Source organism: Pagrus major, chromosome 1 (assembly GCF_040436345.1).
Source record: "Pagrus major chromosome 1, Pma_NU_1.0".
Taxonomy (NCBI): domain Eukaryota; kingdom Metazoa; phylum Chordata; class Actinopteri; order Spariformes; family Sparidae; genus Pagrus; species Pagrus major.
Window position 1 is genome coordinate 25595476 of NC_133215.1, and position 14190 is coordinate 25609665.

The 14190-nt window shown below is 39.5% G+C and overlaps 3 protein-coding genes across 3 annotated transcripts; all 3 read right to left on the reverse strand.

The window, feature by feature from the left end:
• Positions 1-1086: 1086 nt before the first annotated feature.
• On the reverse strand, positions 1087-3989 carry LOC140998931 (uncharacterized). The gene is made up of 5 exons (XM_073469335.1): positions 3963-3989; positions 3587-3861; positions 1682-1822; positions 1478-1524; positions 1087-1395 (listed from the first exon to the last, which is right to left on the reverse strand). Exons 2-5 carry the CDS (start codon positions 3690-3692, stop codon positions 1087-1089), a joined length of 603 nt encoding a protein of 200 aa, XP_073325436.1. The 5' UTR covers positions 3693-3861; positions 3963-3989.
• Positions 3990-4857: 868 nt separating this feature from the next.
• LOC141004362 (uncharacterized) lies at positions 4858-7864 on the reverse strand. The gene is made up of 5 exons (XM_073475812.1): positions 7777-7864; positions 7012-7323; positions 6689-6775; positions 6492-6599; positions 4858-5433 (listed from the first exon to the last, which is right to left on the reverse strand). Exons 1-5 carry the CDS (start codon positions 7814-7816, stop codon positions 5081-5083), a joined length of 900 nt encoding a protein of 299 aa, XP_073331913.1. The 5' UTR covers positions 7817-7864; the 3' UTR covers positions 4858-5080.
• A 1393-nt stretch (positions 7865-9257) lies between these two features.
• On the reverse strand, positions 9258-13247 carry LOC140999088 (uncharacterized). The gene is made up of 5 exons (XM_073469377.1): positions 13180-13247; positions 12350-12679; positions 11770-11811; positions 11534-11664; positions 9258-9590 (listed from the first exon to the last, which is right to left on the reverse strand). Exons 1-5 carry the CDS (start codon positions 13244-13246, stop codon positions 9258-9260), a joined length of 903 nt encoding a protein of 300 aa, XP_073325478.1. The 5' UTR covers position 13247.
• Positions 13248-14190: the final 943 nt, after the last annotated feature.

A 14190-nucleotide genomic window follows, 5' to 3' on the forward strand; every position in this document is an offset into this window, starting at 1 on the left:
ATCAACAAGTGAAATGAAGACTTGAACGAAGAATTAATATGATTACAACTAAAGTAGAGTAAGTTTAATCATCAGGTTGACAAAAATCCATACAATTACACTTCACTTCCCTTTATTAATTGTTTTGTTTTGTTTTATCTTTTAAGTCTGTATGTTTAAACCATCAGAAGTATGCCAAATTTGCGGTTTATAATATATCCATGTTCTGGAGTTATAAGGAGCACATTTCTTCTATGGTTTCAAAGTGGATTTATGGATGTTTATTCTGAATGGACATCTGATATCCTCAGAATGTGTGAGTCACACTGAATCTACATGTAACATGTGATTGTTGAGTTATGACTCCAAGACAGAGAACACATTTTGACACACCTGTTCCTCACCTTACAGTGTCGTATGAGCGGCAAAAAGCTAAAGGTAGAGGATGAATTAGACCTGCTGTAATCCTAACAGAGTGTAAAGCCACAGACTATATTAAAAAGCCAAATGAGACACTAGGTGGCAGAAACTCCATTCTTGTACAGCAAATTCTCCTCCTAAGAGATACCAACACTGTACAGTATTTAGCCGTGTATTTTATTTAGTTTACTGTGGGTGAGTCCAGTTAAAATAATCTGGAGTGCTTTGAGACAAGTTCATTTTGAAGTGGGATCCATATTGTGGCTTTCACCTCTCCTAGATAAGCCTCCGGTTTTCTCACATTGGCTGTTTTAACTCTTCAGATCTTTTAAGTAACAAAAAATTTACAATTAAATATAAATTAACTGAAAGTATTATACATTAACTATTAGCACTGGCCTCACTTGTCAGATCAGGAGGCTATGTCTACTTCTTTTATACAGTCCATGTGTGAAGCTTGGTAAAGGTTATTCAGTGTATTTAGATAAAGATTGTGTTAAAGCGACATGTAACACAAATTTCAAATGCTGCACACTTTAATTTAAGAAATCCACACATAAAAGCAAATGAATGTAAAGTAATAAAATACAGTAAATTGATAAAAGTACAAACTGTCACCATTTTGATTAAATTCACTAACAAACAATAATAAATGAGTATATAAAACAACAATAACACCAGCAGGGACTATTTTTGTGGCCGTTGGACGGTGGCGTACAGCTCAGAGGGTCCGGCAGCCGACCTGATCTGTCCCCCGGGCTGGAGGGCGTCTCCCCCTCTGTTGAAGCAGACAGTGGAGTAGAGCAGATGGACGTCCTCACTGCTGGGATCAGCAACCTGAGTTTGGATTGTGACTGGATGATGAATCGATGTGTGGGCGCCTGGACCTCTGCGACTGATCACTGTAGCATACGTGGTGTCCGATGAACTGACGTTGACTGATGGGTCCAATTCTCTGAGCTGATCCGGGCTGTGAGTCTCCACTTGTGTAAGGTGCTGGAGGGCACACACAGTGAGGGTTAAAGGCTTTGTAAAGTCAAACACAATCATGCACACAACACATAGAAAGACTTCTCACCGTGCTGCATGTGTCGATGCTTGGGGCCACTTCACATCCAACTGTTGCTAAGACCAACACACAGTGAGCATTAGATCATTCAAACTGTAACCAGGAGGACACAATAATAAATAATATGGGTCCAATTCTCATCATTTGCAGTCGGAGAATCATTGGGTTAAAATAATGTTGCAGAGATACTTAAGTGAAATTAGGTTCACTCACCTCTTCCTGTACCACGTCTGTGCTTCCTCAATTTGAAGTACAAAACCACCATCAGACTCAGCAGCAGGACTGCAACAGCAGCCACAGCCACAACCACAGCCAAGGGCAGCTCCTTTTGCACCAGTGCTAGTGACACTACATCTGAGGATATAAAACAAACAATCCAAAACACTCTTTAATTTATCATGACTGCTCATCCCTACTTAAATTCAGTACAAATATACACTTGTCCAACATTTTTTAGTATTTTTATAACAATTTCTGCCCTGAATATACATTTCCCCTTTTCAAAACCAACCCCCTAGAAAGGAAACAGGCGATATGACAGCTGAAAATGCATTAAGCCACTATGCTGCACACAGATGGAACCAAATTCCTGATAATATGAAACTTACTTTAAAGCTGCTACAAGAAACTTTCATTTTGTGTTGATTCTGGCGGCCCCTGTAGACAAAAGCAGTATGGGCACCAGCGTCTGCTGTGGTAAAGATCTTGATCGTGCATTTATTTGAAAGCGAGTGAAAGATTTTTGTCCTAAACGACAGAAATCAGTTAGCATTTTTGTGCTTCCGGTTCCCTCGTCTTGAAGGCACAGGGATTATTTTGCTGAACAAAACATGTAAGTATCACAAACTAGTGTTTGCCACGGAGCTAATAATCCACAATCCAATCGAAAAATCTGGTAGGGTGTATGTCGAGGGAACCAGGGCGATGCTGACTTCCAGGTCAGCCCACAAAAATACATCGTCCTTACATGCATACTTCCTTCACACCTTTGCTTGAAGGATGCATGATTATGAGGTAATGTATCTATTTGATTAATAACTGTAATGTAGGCACATGGAAAAAATAAAGTTTGTTTCAGTGCCGTACCACCAGACTACAGAGCAGCTTCTTTCCTTAGGCTTTAAGAACCAATTAATCTCTGCCAGTCCGCCATAAAAAATATGTTTTAATTTTACGATTTATCCAACCCAGTGACAGACCATTTTCTTACTGATGGTCTTGTTTTCTTGTGTGGCTCATATAGATGCATCAGTATTGAAAAAGTTTTCTGTAGTACCTTAAGCTTAATTGATATATTAAGATCTTTTGATTAACACATTTTGCATATTTTGATTTTAGGTTATGTAAAAAAAAATGTTTTTAGTTGATACTTTTCCTGCCCTGTGCAGAGCACTTTAAACGTACTACAAGTGTTTTTTATTGAACATCATGAAACTGTGCCTTTGTTTGAACTATGAGACCGTCAGCAAGAGGATTGGCTATTTCTGTATAGTTATTATCGTTATTCTCAATGCCTAAAATTAAAACTACTTTTTGTGGCTGAGGATGAATTGAGGGGTCTCACAGCCTGAGGAATGAGGCGGCTCTGTAGTCTGGTGGTGCGGCACTACTGTTGTTGGTCTTACATAGCCACAAATACATACATTACCTCATCATCCTTACATCATGCATCCCGCAAACAGCTGTGTTTAAAAAAGGAAAATGTGCTTATGAAATATGCATCTTTCTTTCACTCACTTTTAAAACAAATCCACAAGTTAGCCAGATCAAGAACTATACGACAGGAGGCAGAGGTGCTTTTGTCCACAGGGGCCGCCAGAATCAACAAAAAATAGTTCCTTGCAGGTGCTTTAATAGCCAGAAGGTGATGTACACATCATTATGCTAGTGTCTCCTTGCTTCCCTCACTTCTTGCTTCTTAGCTCTAATGCTGCAGTTTGTTGAACTTGGAAAAAAACAAAATCCAACATTTAAAAAAGTTCGATGTAACGGTCATTTAAGTCAGAAATAGGCTTGAAACTTTACGTAGCTAAGATTTGTATAATCCCCAACAAAGAGGACACATTCTTATCACACACCTCAGATTACTCCTGAATAGCTTGTTGTGTGATGTGTTACCTGTATGCATATCTCCAGGTGATGTGGACCTCAGTGTTGTACCACTGGCACCTTTTGACACAAAGAAGCCACCAGAAAACAGACTGAAAATCAACATACAGTACATTTGTTCACATTAATAGCTCTAAAAGATGGGCCTTCCTGAACACATTGTATCACACAGTTAAAATAACCTGTAGTGCTTGTCAATTGTTGCAGGTTTCCAGTGATGGTTTGAACTGTGGTTAAAACAGGAGGATGTGAGGTCACCAGTGTGTGTTTAGGAGGTGCAGGAGCTGTCAGACCAACAAAAGGTGTTCAGGGAGGAAGAAACAATACAAGTGCAGTAATAGGGAAATAGCTAGAGATTGAAAGAGAAAAACCGACTTGGACATACCTTTGTAGACTTTGAGCTCAATTTCTGTTTTAGGATCAAACCCATATGCATCTATCAGACACCAATATGTCTCGGCATCTTTCAGGTTGACGTTATGGATGGTCACATGCAGCATTCTTCGTTTGGTATCATCACAAATATAATATTTCTCTCTTTGTGCGCTCCCTTTTTTCCCAGCAGCAGTTTCAATGACAATCTTCTTATTACCAAAAATACCTTTATAGAAATATTTAGGATATGTTTCATATCCAGAGTCATATGGGCAGGAGATCTCAGCCAGTCCTCCCTCCTGGGCTGAAACATGAATCTTTGATGGTTGGCATCTGACTGCTTCCAGAGAAAAATAAACACAGGAGATTCTTATTATTATTTAGTTTTTTGCTTAAATTATCTGCAAAATGGCTCCAAAATCAGTATTCCCAAAAGTGTAATAAAAAATATCAACAGTGTAATTTTAAACTTGCCACTGGAAGGTAGTCAGTACTCACCAGAAGACAGCCAGATGACAAGAAGGAGCGTTTTCCTCATCGTGATCTTTGTTAAATGATCTCTCCCCTTTAGTTTCCTTAGCGTCTAATAGTTTCTATGCCCAACTGACAGTGAGTCTGAAAACAATCTAGGCTTTTCATCCTTGTCAAGAGACACTGGCAGAGTAACACGATGGTCCAAGAAGTCTTGAGGTTTGTCACAAAGCGTGAGAAAGTTAAGTTGGACCAACGACTGTGAAGTTTGCCCTTGTAGCTTCTTCCTCTGATCATATCACTTTTTTCAGTTTCCATCTCATTCGTGTGTGTGCGTGTGTTGGTTTCCACCTATTTATTGTGGGTGGAGGGTGTGACACATTCAGCTTCTTCAACATAGTCAAGAATAAACAAAAGCACAGACAAAATAATGATTGATTTTCCAAAGTAATTTTATTCAGTTAAAAGTTCAAATCTCCTGAACATAATGTATAACTTTTATCTTAATAATTGTAAAAAAATATATATATATTCAGAATTATTCAATTATTGATCCACATCAACCTGTGAATTTAGCCTCCCAACAGGAATAACAACACAAACTCGTAGAGCAGAGGAAGATACTGCACCAAACAGTGAAGATGATCAGCACTGTCCTTAGACATTGCAGTACACTGTTGATTCATCTGTTGATATGTTATTAATGGTGGAGTACGTAACCACAGCCGGGCGGGGTGTGACACTGCTGCAGTGTTTGTTGAAGCTAACAGTGGAGTAGACGAGGCCGTCTGGTTGCATCTGAGACTCCAATGACACGTTGACGTTGGAGTAAATATTGTCGTCGTGACCTTTGCTGGTAAGTTGATGCCGAACGGACGACGAGCTCAAGATGCTGTTAGTCCTGCCACCTGTCTCTTGATCCTCAGTGGCAGTTGAGGAGGAAGTAGTGATGTGGTTTGCATCTTGTTTCTGACAGAGTGGTGTTGCATAGACTGTGTCTTGGACTTTTCCTATATGGAGAGTGATGACAGGTTGACACAGTTAAAGCCTGAGAAGAGCAACAGAGGGAGAACTCTCTCAGGACACACAGACATTCAATAGTGGTCTGAGTACACAACCGACTGAAATAACAATAGTGAAAATGACAAAATGGTAAATCAGGTCCTCTTGGTGCTGGTTGAGTACACATTAGCTACCACATTGTACTTTTAAAGGTGTTATAAATACCATTCAGTCATTAAATGTGGCAAATCTCCCTGTCACTACTTGATGTGAGCGGCACATAGTACGTCCACCATCTTGGACAGTTACACCGCTGTTGTTCTCATCAGCTGCCCACTCAAATGGTTGCCAGTTGTAGCTAACATTGCTAAATGTTAACGTCGCTAACACTAACGTCGCTAACACTAACGTCGCTAACACTAACGTCGCTAACGTTAGTTTATGTTGCTAACACTAGCTATCTTACATTAGGACAGTACAGTTTGCGCATACTGCAGAAATCAACCATTTTAAGTTTTGTTTTGCTTTTTTTCCCCACAAACTGCCAACTACCCAAGACACTTGATGGCTGACGAAACACACATACCACGTGATACCAACGGTGTTATACTGCTGGCTCACAAACCAACCATCAGAATTGTTACACAGAGATAAACAAAACAATCATTTTGGACCCGACAAACATTTTAAAACTAGTGATTAACCTGAAAAACAATCATAATATTGTTTTTAAGGAAAAGAGATTCTTTTGATTTGGTTGCTAACTGACTGGAAATATGCACGCTATGGTTTCAAGCTAGGTGCCAGTGTTTCTAGGCAGTTGCATGGATGTACTAAGAGAGCTGGATACAGTGCCACCACCCAGCCCTGCTGTCATTTGTCCTTTGTCACGGCAGGTATTCTTCTGGTATAAATCTTCTGTTGATAGTTTAAGTTGTGTTTAGTTGTAATGTTGTCAACCTAAATTCTTACATATTGCACCTTTAAGATAAATCAGGGTGTTTTCTACTATAAGAGTTTCAAACTGCTGTCAGATTCTTAAAAAATATAACTGTTGTTTTCATACCAGAAGATGCGCTGACGTTTCTGCTTCGATGTCTGAAGAATATTACAAGGACGATCACCAGAGCCAGCAGAACCACCCCGAGACCTGCTCCGATGTACACCAGCTTCTCTGAAAAGTGGACAATATGTCTCAGTGATGAGGTATCACTCAGGACTTTGTCTCTCACATACACTGTATGTATCTACACACATGCTTACTAGAGGATGATGCTTTTGGATTAACTTCCTCATTTGAATTTGATTGTGGTGTATCACTGAGGTCATTTTCAGGCTCCTTTTTGTTTCCTGACAGAAACAAGAGAGAGAATAGATAGATATATGTTAATTCAGTTCCTTGTTTCTCACTCACAGTGTTTCTGCTGTGTTGGTGTCTCTTTTCTTTCCTGTGATGTCTGACTGTTGTGAAAAAGAGAAGACCAGTTTGAGACAAAAAGTGTTGTGAAATATTGGTGGAAATGGAACAAAGGTCTGTATTTTGTATATGATGATGAATAAAAGTTAATCATACAGAATCATCTCACCTTCTCTGACTGTGAGGATGACTTCCTGGTATGTGTCCAAACCAAATCTGTCTATTCCACACCAGTACCTTCCTGAGTCCGCCTCTGTCAGGTGAGAGATGGTCACGTCGAATGTGTTTCCTTCATCGCTAATTTTGTATCTCCCATTTGAGTCTTTCTTCTCTTTTCTGCTACTTATCAGGATGTCTTCATTTCTACACTTTCCCTTGCAGAAATATTTGACGTTGGAAAATGCGTTGGCGTGTGTGCATTTTATTTTGACCGTCTCTCCCAGCACTCCTGTTACTGACAGAGCTTCAGTCTCTCTTAACCCTGCACAAGACACAGACAGCAACAAAGGTCAGATCTTTATCTGGTCGGTAGTTCCTCTTTATGACTTATTAGACTTTTGCTTTCTTGCCTCAGACATACTGTAGGTTGCATTAGTGTAGGCAGTTCATATTGATTTTCAGTGTTTCATTTAAATAACTTTAAGTCTAAAGAGGGAAAACTCTGCAGTATTTCACAAGGAATAAAAACAGATATTAGAAAAGTCTGAAAAAATAACCCAGCTCACTCAAACTGTTTCAGAAATCAACAAGTTTACGGTCAACGCTCAAAAACAATGGCAAGACAGCAGGAAATACAGGAGTCAGGAGGAGCTGTTGGGCCCTCTGACAAAATCAGGAAGGGCAAATAAAAAAAATAAAAAAAACACATCCACCTGAGAAAACTCAAAACCACAAAGAGACAGAGGGACAAAATAATTCATTTCAATAAACTTACCTCCCAGAAGACCGAGCAACATGAGGAAAATGGTCTCCATGCTGCTCAAACGATTTGTACGTCTTTGTCCTTTTCAGTCGCTTTTTCTTTCCTCACCCTGATTTTGAGTCTTTGTAATTCTCTCCAAATGAACAAAATTGTGCACTTGTCATAGGTTCCTCTTTGTTGTTGCACTTCCTATTTTTAGCCAGCTTCCTCTGTCAGAAATCTCCTTTTACAAAACCACTTAAGGCCAGACATCACAGGCAAAAACACCTTCTTTTTGAGATTTTGGGCTATTTGGCTTCCATAACATGTCTTCTTTCAAACGTGTGGATAGAAAACATCCAAAATATAAAATAGGCTGTTTGTTTTATTTCAGATTGCTGTTATAGAAATGCGCAAATTATCACATTTTTTATTTCATAATGCCTAATTTGCATATTTAAACATAAAATATCAGAAAAGTTGAAATTCTGAATATAACTGCCTAATGTAAGTAATCTGTTGAAGTTTTATTGTGTGATGTTCACCCTATTCATCTGTATTGTCTCATTATTTTCTAACAACAACAGCACCTTACAATACATATCTTTAAAGGCAGTTTCCTCAATTTTTTTTTTCAAGAAATCTCCACTTCATTAGCACTTATACACCAAACTGTCCAGTTTCACTGCTGTCGATGTTCCAAAGGGGTTTGCTCATATATCATTCAAAGATTCATATAACATTTTCTTTTTGTATTACTGTTGACAGTATTTTCTGATTTATGGGTTAATAAAAAGAGATATCAGGTAGAAATCTGAAAAAAACCTTCAACTCTGATATGTCAACAAAATAAAACATCTGCATATATAAAGGCCCAATTTGTAAGATAGATGATTGTTGATTGTTGTTGGTGCTAACTACAACAAAACTCATGACATCATAACAATGTTGTATGTTGAAGCAAGCATGTAAGTAAAGCTGTGATCCTACCCTCTCACTGAAGTTACATAGTGCAGAAACAAGTGATGGGAGGGCGGAGTGGCTGAGACAGAGACACCATTCACCCTGTTACAAGACACTGTACCATCAACATGTGCAGAATGAGTGTTTATGATCAGCAAGTCCAGGACACACTCTGATATTACCACTTGGTTTATTTTCATGAGAAACATGATTCTTGGTGGATACTTCTTCTGTACCTCTTTGGACAACACAAACAAAACACAGTAAAAAGTAACACTATAGCTACTTGACCGACTGAAGATCTTGGATCGTTTACTTTTACACTGACAAACATCCTTTCACCTCTTTCTTTAATTATTACATAGTAAAGTTTATTTAACACTGGGTCTTATTGCTGCAGTTATATTCATCATTCCTGTCAATAATAAACAGGTTTATTGATGAGATGTGGGAAAACGGCAAAAAGTTCTGACTCTCCGTCAGGCTCTGTTGATTAGAATAAGTAAAAGAATTAATGGTCAAAGCTTCAAAAATAAGATCCAAGCTAACCTTTAACAGTATGAACACCTAATCTGCTCTTTGACCCCCAGAGGTCCATCTTTAGGCCGGCCGTCTCCATGCAGGCTGTGATAGACGTGATCCTCTGTCCGGCTGAGATCCAACTGTTGGTACTGGCACAAGTGCCCCGATACATCCACATCAACGTAATCACTGAGGCCGAGGGAGACAGCGGACTCCCGATTCTTTAATGTGAAGTGGGAGCAGAGGTCAGGTGGTGGAGGCGGTGAACCTGACAGATAAGGGCAGTCTGGAGCCGAGCAGCTGCAGCACAGCTCAGGTTCAGTTGTTACACCAGGCACCATCGTCTCGTAGTCAGAGGACATCTGTGGGATGAACACAAACCTGCTGACTTTCAACTGCCTCTTGAATGAGAGTTCATATTATTCTCTGTGTATATACTGAATGGGTCTCATTCATGAAACGTTAGTAAATTTGTGCGTAGATTTGCACATAAAAGCCTACGCTACTAAAAACCTACTCCGGATTCATGACAGGGACAGGCAAAGCGAAGGCCTGGAGGGAGGTGACAGATGCCGTCAATATTGTCTCTGTAGTCCAAAGAACCATGTCCGAGGTGAAGCGTAAATGGGTTGACATGAAACTGGAGGCAAAGAAACGCATAACCTCACACAAAAGAAATATATCAGCCACAGGAGGAGGAGGCTCACAGTCGCAGCTATCACCTGCAGACGAGCGCATCGCGGGGATAACTGGGGAGACGTCTCTGTCAGGAATTATACCTGGCGGAGACAGCGACATGCCTCCACTGGAGCCTATATTTTTATTATCATCATTCAACATGTAGAAAGAACGTGTAATCTATTGAGTCGATTTACATAGATAATTCACAATCATGAACCTAATCTGGATCTTAAACCTGCCAATTGCCAACTACTTTAACTAAATGTGTTATATTTTTATCATATGTTTAGGCTATATCACGTGTTTCAAAGGCATCTGCGTATTGTGTACATAACAGAGCGCAATATGAATTTAAATTGTAATTTCCAATAGTGACAAGCATTATTTATGTGCATTCTTAAATTTACACAAGCACTACGCGTGGTCAGCAGCATGTGTAGATTTTGTTAGTAGCTACGAAAAGATCGGAGCTACTAAAATATTGATGAATGCGAGATGCACGTAAATTTCCGTCTGCGAACAGTTTACACACAAATTCGTTCTGCTCACGTTTCATGAATGAGACCCAATGTTACTATACTGTGTACTGTACTATGTTATACTGCGGTGCTTACTGGACAAGGTGCTTTATTTCCAGTAGGCAAACAACAGCCATGCTAGCAGCTCAGTGAGGCTGCATTTACAGACACAGTGCTGCTTTGAGCCAAATGCAAACATGCTGAGGCTCAAAAAGTATAATGTTTACCATGTTGTTGACCATCTTACTTTGGTGTGTTAGCATGTGAAAATCTGGATTTATAGGTTGGTTCTGCGTTAAAGGAAAAGTTCACCCAAAAATTTTAATTCAGTCAGTATCTACTCACCCCGATGCCAATGCAAAGTCAGGTGAAGTTTTGTAGTCCACAAAACATTTCTGGGGAGTTGAAGCAAAACAGTGTAGCAGCATTCTCCTAAACAATAGCCATAGATGGGGACTAAAGCTTACCCTTTGTAATCCAAGTCTCTGGAAGCCCGAGATCCCGAATTGATTTGAAAAGACGTTATTTATACCATTTTTAAGCAAAAAATCATCACTGTAGCTGCTGAGCTAAAAGCAATAGCATGCCCAAGCTTGACTGCACATTTTCAAATCAGTTTTGGATTCTTTGGATTCTATTTTAAAACAAGTCCCCATCTACTTCAGTTGTTTGGGACAATGCAGCGATGCAGTTTTTATGTTTTCTTTGCGTCAGTAATGTTTTGTAGACTACAAAACCTCACGTGCCTTTCCATTGACATGAGGGTGACTGGATGATGACTGAATTTTCATTTTGGGGTGAAGTTTTTTGCTTTAAGGAGCTGCCGGATACCTACAGGGGCTATGTACAGGCTCCAAAGTTACTCCGTAGGTTACAATGAAGATGACATGCACGTCTTTAACAATGTACACTTCCATTGACGCCTTACATTTAGACAATGACAATTTTACAATTAGCACCAAACACCAAGTACAGCTGAGGCTAGCTGATGATCAACACACTTATTAAGGCTAATTCCAATACATCCACTACTTGCTGAGATATTTCAGTCTGGACAAAAGTGGCAGACCGACCTGTACTGCTAAATGTGTCTGACATGGACCAACCTCTCTATTCTGGCGTGGTGGGCCTGATCTTTGGTGTTTAATAGCCATCAGAAGACAAAGCGTGAACAGTAACACACCCAGTATCGCTGCCACACACATTACTGCGGTCAGGTACAGCGGCAGGTGGAGCTCTGCAGAACAGAAAAACAACTGAAGTTTACAGGTAGAAGATCCACTCACACACATACAATTATGAACTTTATGGGTACAGATGGACACACACACATATCACTCACTGTCCATTATAAGGTCCGTTGGAGAGATGGGTGATTCAGTTGCTGGAAAGTGTGAATACAACAAAATGTTTATACACAAAAATGAAATAAACAAATACACAGCTGCCCAATGATTAGTTAGATCTTGCTCACTGTAACGTGCAAGGTTTTCTGACGGGCTTGCTGTTGTCAAAGGACAGGAAAAAGAATAGTAGTTACACAGATTGTTTATAGAGAATAGAAACTTCAGAAAAGAGGAACATGAATGAGAAAGGTAACTCTACCTAGTTCTCATTTAGAGTTTCAGCAGCCTGACATTTTTGGATCGAAATCTCCAGGTGGACACAAACTGTACGCTCTATCTTGTACTACCCAGGGTTGTAGGACTGCAGGGAACTGGGCCTTCATGTGAGGAGGGCCCACAAAGTTAAAAGAATGAATGTGAGGAGGATCAGGATACAGGGTCCAGAATTTTGTGCCTCACCCCTGAAGCTACCTATTTAACTTAAGCTGTGAGCCAACTAGAAACCAGATTTTACTGTATGCATATGTATGAAATGTGCATAACGAACAGTTAAATAGTGATCCTGGCGTACTGTACCTGGGACAACATTCAGTTCTATGGCACTGATATCATCGGACTGGTTGATGATGTCCACCCCGCACCAGTACTTCCCGCGGTCCTCTAAGCTGAGTTTCTTCACCCTGACAATGAAGTACGCTCCGGTGGTGTTGTCGTAAAGTGAGAACCGTCCGTCTTCCACCCACTTGTCATGTAGATTTGTCCGTATCAGTTGATGGGAGGACACATTGTCATCATCGTGGCAGAAGTTCTTAGCATTCGTCTGAAGGCCGTCTGAATATTCACACCTGAAATCAAATCTCTGACCTTCCACTCCGGTAACTCTGGTTGTTTTGATACTGATCAGAGCTGCCAGTCAGAATAAGCTGTGTTAGTCGTGTTATCATGTAATCATGTGTGTTAAAGGTGCACTATGTAGTTTTGGGGAAGACATTTTAAATCAGAAGAGAAAGATCTTCAGTGACTGATTTCTTATGTCTGACTAAATAAACAAACTCTTAATTCTCATGACTGAACAAAATGAATAAACAAAAAAGGACAAAAGGATAACTAGATTTTTATACTGTTTTACTTTGTTTATATCTGGCAGACCCTGCCACCTTTCTAGCTTCAAACAGTGTTCTGGGACCTTATTTTCCTCTGAGAATAGCTTGTTTATTCAGTTATGGAAAAGATAAATATTTCTGAGTTTGAATTATTACCTCATTAATATTGTCAATATAAAAATTCTGAGTATACATTTTTTTCTCCAAAACTACTTTGTGCCCTTTTAACACAAACAGATTTTTAACTCAGCTTAAGTCTTTAACATCAGCTTTAAAAGTCTTAATGCATAGCACGCAGCCCACCTTGGATTTGTAGTATCGTAATAATGAAGGTTATAGTTGTTCTCCATGAGATCGATGACGCTTCCATCACTCCCAGTTACTATCAGTCCACACAACGCAAAGTGAAGCAGAAACCTGGACTAAAGGATTAAAGTGCCTGTGCGTTCAGTCACACGTTTTCACGTCCGTGTGTTTGTACCTCTTCCTCTTTCATGTAAAAAACCATCCACACATTACACTAAACCTCTGAAAGTGAAATCAGGGCGCCTCAAAAAGTGACCTTTGTGTGACCAGATTTGAAACCAGCAAATGACAGATCCATCCTCTACTGTAATTGACTTAAATCATCACAGACTGCTAGGAATTGGGGTAAAACTTTTTTTTTTTTAATTGTCCAGATGAGCATTTTAGCACTGTGTCGGAAATAATCTCTGTCCATTCTAACACATACCGCTAGCTATAGAAAATACAATGATTCATATACAAAATACAATGATGCTTCAAAATCTGATAAACGTGTGCATCCTTGTTTCTAAAAGCCCGTTTCTTTTAGAGTTTTCTAAAAGCTCAATTTTCAGTGACTTGTAAGGCTGTTAATGTGTGTACAGAAGGCCAAAACGCAGGCAAAAAGTTTTGTTTTAAGAACTATCCGTATACGTATGGACAGGGCCTCAGTCTCTTTATAAATGACCTGCCTACAAGTGTCCCAGCTTCCAGCTTTACGCAGATGACACGGTCATATTTACATCAGCTAAGTCACTGATGTCCAACAGTGGCTGAAACACCATCACTGTCAGATACTCAAAAGATATATTCTAATTAGTATTGATAATTTCTGTTTTGTTTTTTTTCAAAATAATTTTCAAATGTATCAACAGTCTAGCCCCAGAGCCTCTTTCCAGAAATATCCAAAGACAAGAGAGAAAATAGAAGTATGGTTAATGGTAACTGTCAAATAAAAACAGCGTAGATCTTAATCAGCTTTCTCCATAAAAAGCTTTCAACTGTGCAACACGACTGAAATCAAACTAC

Excerpts from the sequence above, each read along its gene's own strand:
- LOC140999088 (XM_073469377.1), bottom strand. The coding sequence starts at position 13,246 with ATGGAAGCGTCATCGATCTCATGGAGAACAACTATAACCTTCATTATT. Across the intron at positions 12,680-13,179 it reads TACGATACTACAAATCCAAG|CTCTGATCAGTATCAAAACA; the intron begins GTGGGCTGCGTG and ends TCTGACTGGCAG. Across the intron at positions 11,665-11,769 it reads AACGGACCTTATAATGGACA|AGCTCCACCTGCCGCTGTAC; the intron begins GTGAGTGATATG and ends TCTGTTCTGCAG.
- LOC140998931 (XM_073469335.1), bottom strand. The coding sequence starts at position 3,692 with ATGTACTGTATGTTGATTTTCAGTCTGTTTTCTGGTGGCTTCTTTGTG. Across the intron at positions 1,823-3,586 it reads ACCTGGAGATATGCATACAG|ATGTAGTGTCACTAGCACTG; the intron begins GTAACACATCAC and ends TTATATCCTCAG. Across the intron at positions 1,396-1,477 it reads GCATCGACACATGCAGCACG|CACCTTACACAAGTGGAGAC; the intron begins GTGAGAAGTCTT and ends TGTGCCCTCCAG.
- LOC141004362 (XM_073475812.1), bottom strand. The coding sequence starts at position 7,816 with ATGGAGACCATTTTCCTCATGTTGCTCGGTCTTCTGGGAG. Across the intron at positions 6,776-7,011 it reads CATCCTCACAGTCAGAGAAG|GAAACAAAAAGGAGCCTGAA; the intron begins GTGAGATGATTC and ends TGTTTCTGTCAG. Across the intron at positions 5,434-6,491 it reads AAACGTCAGCGCATCTTCTG|GAAAAGTCCAAGACACAGTC; the intron begins GTATGAAAACAA and ends CTCTCCATATAG.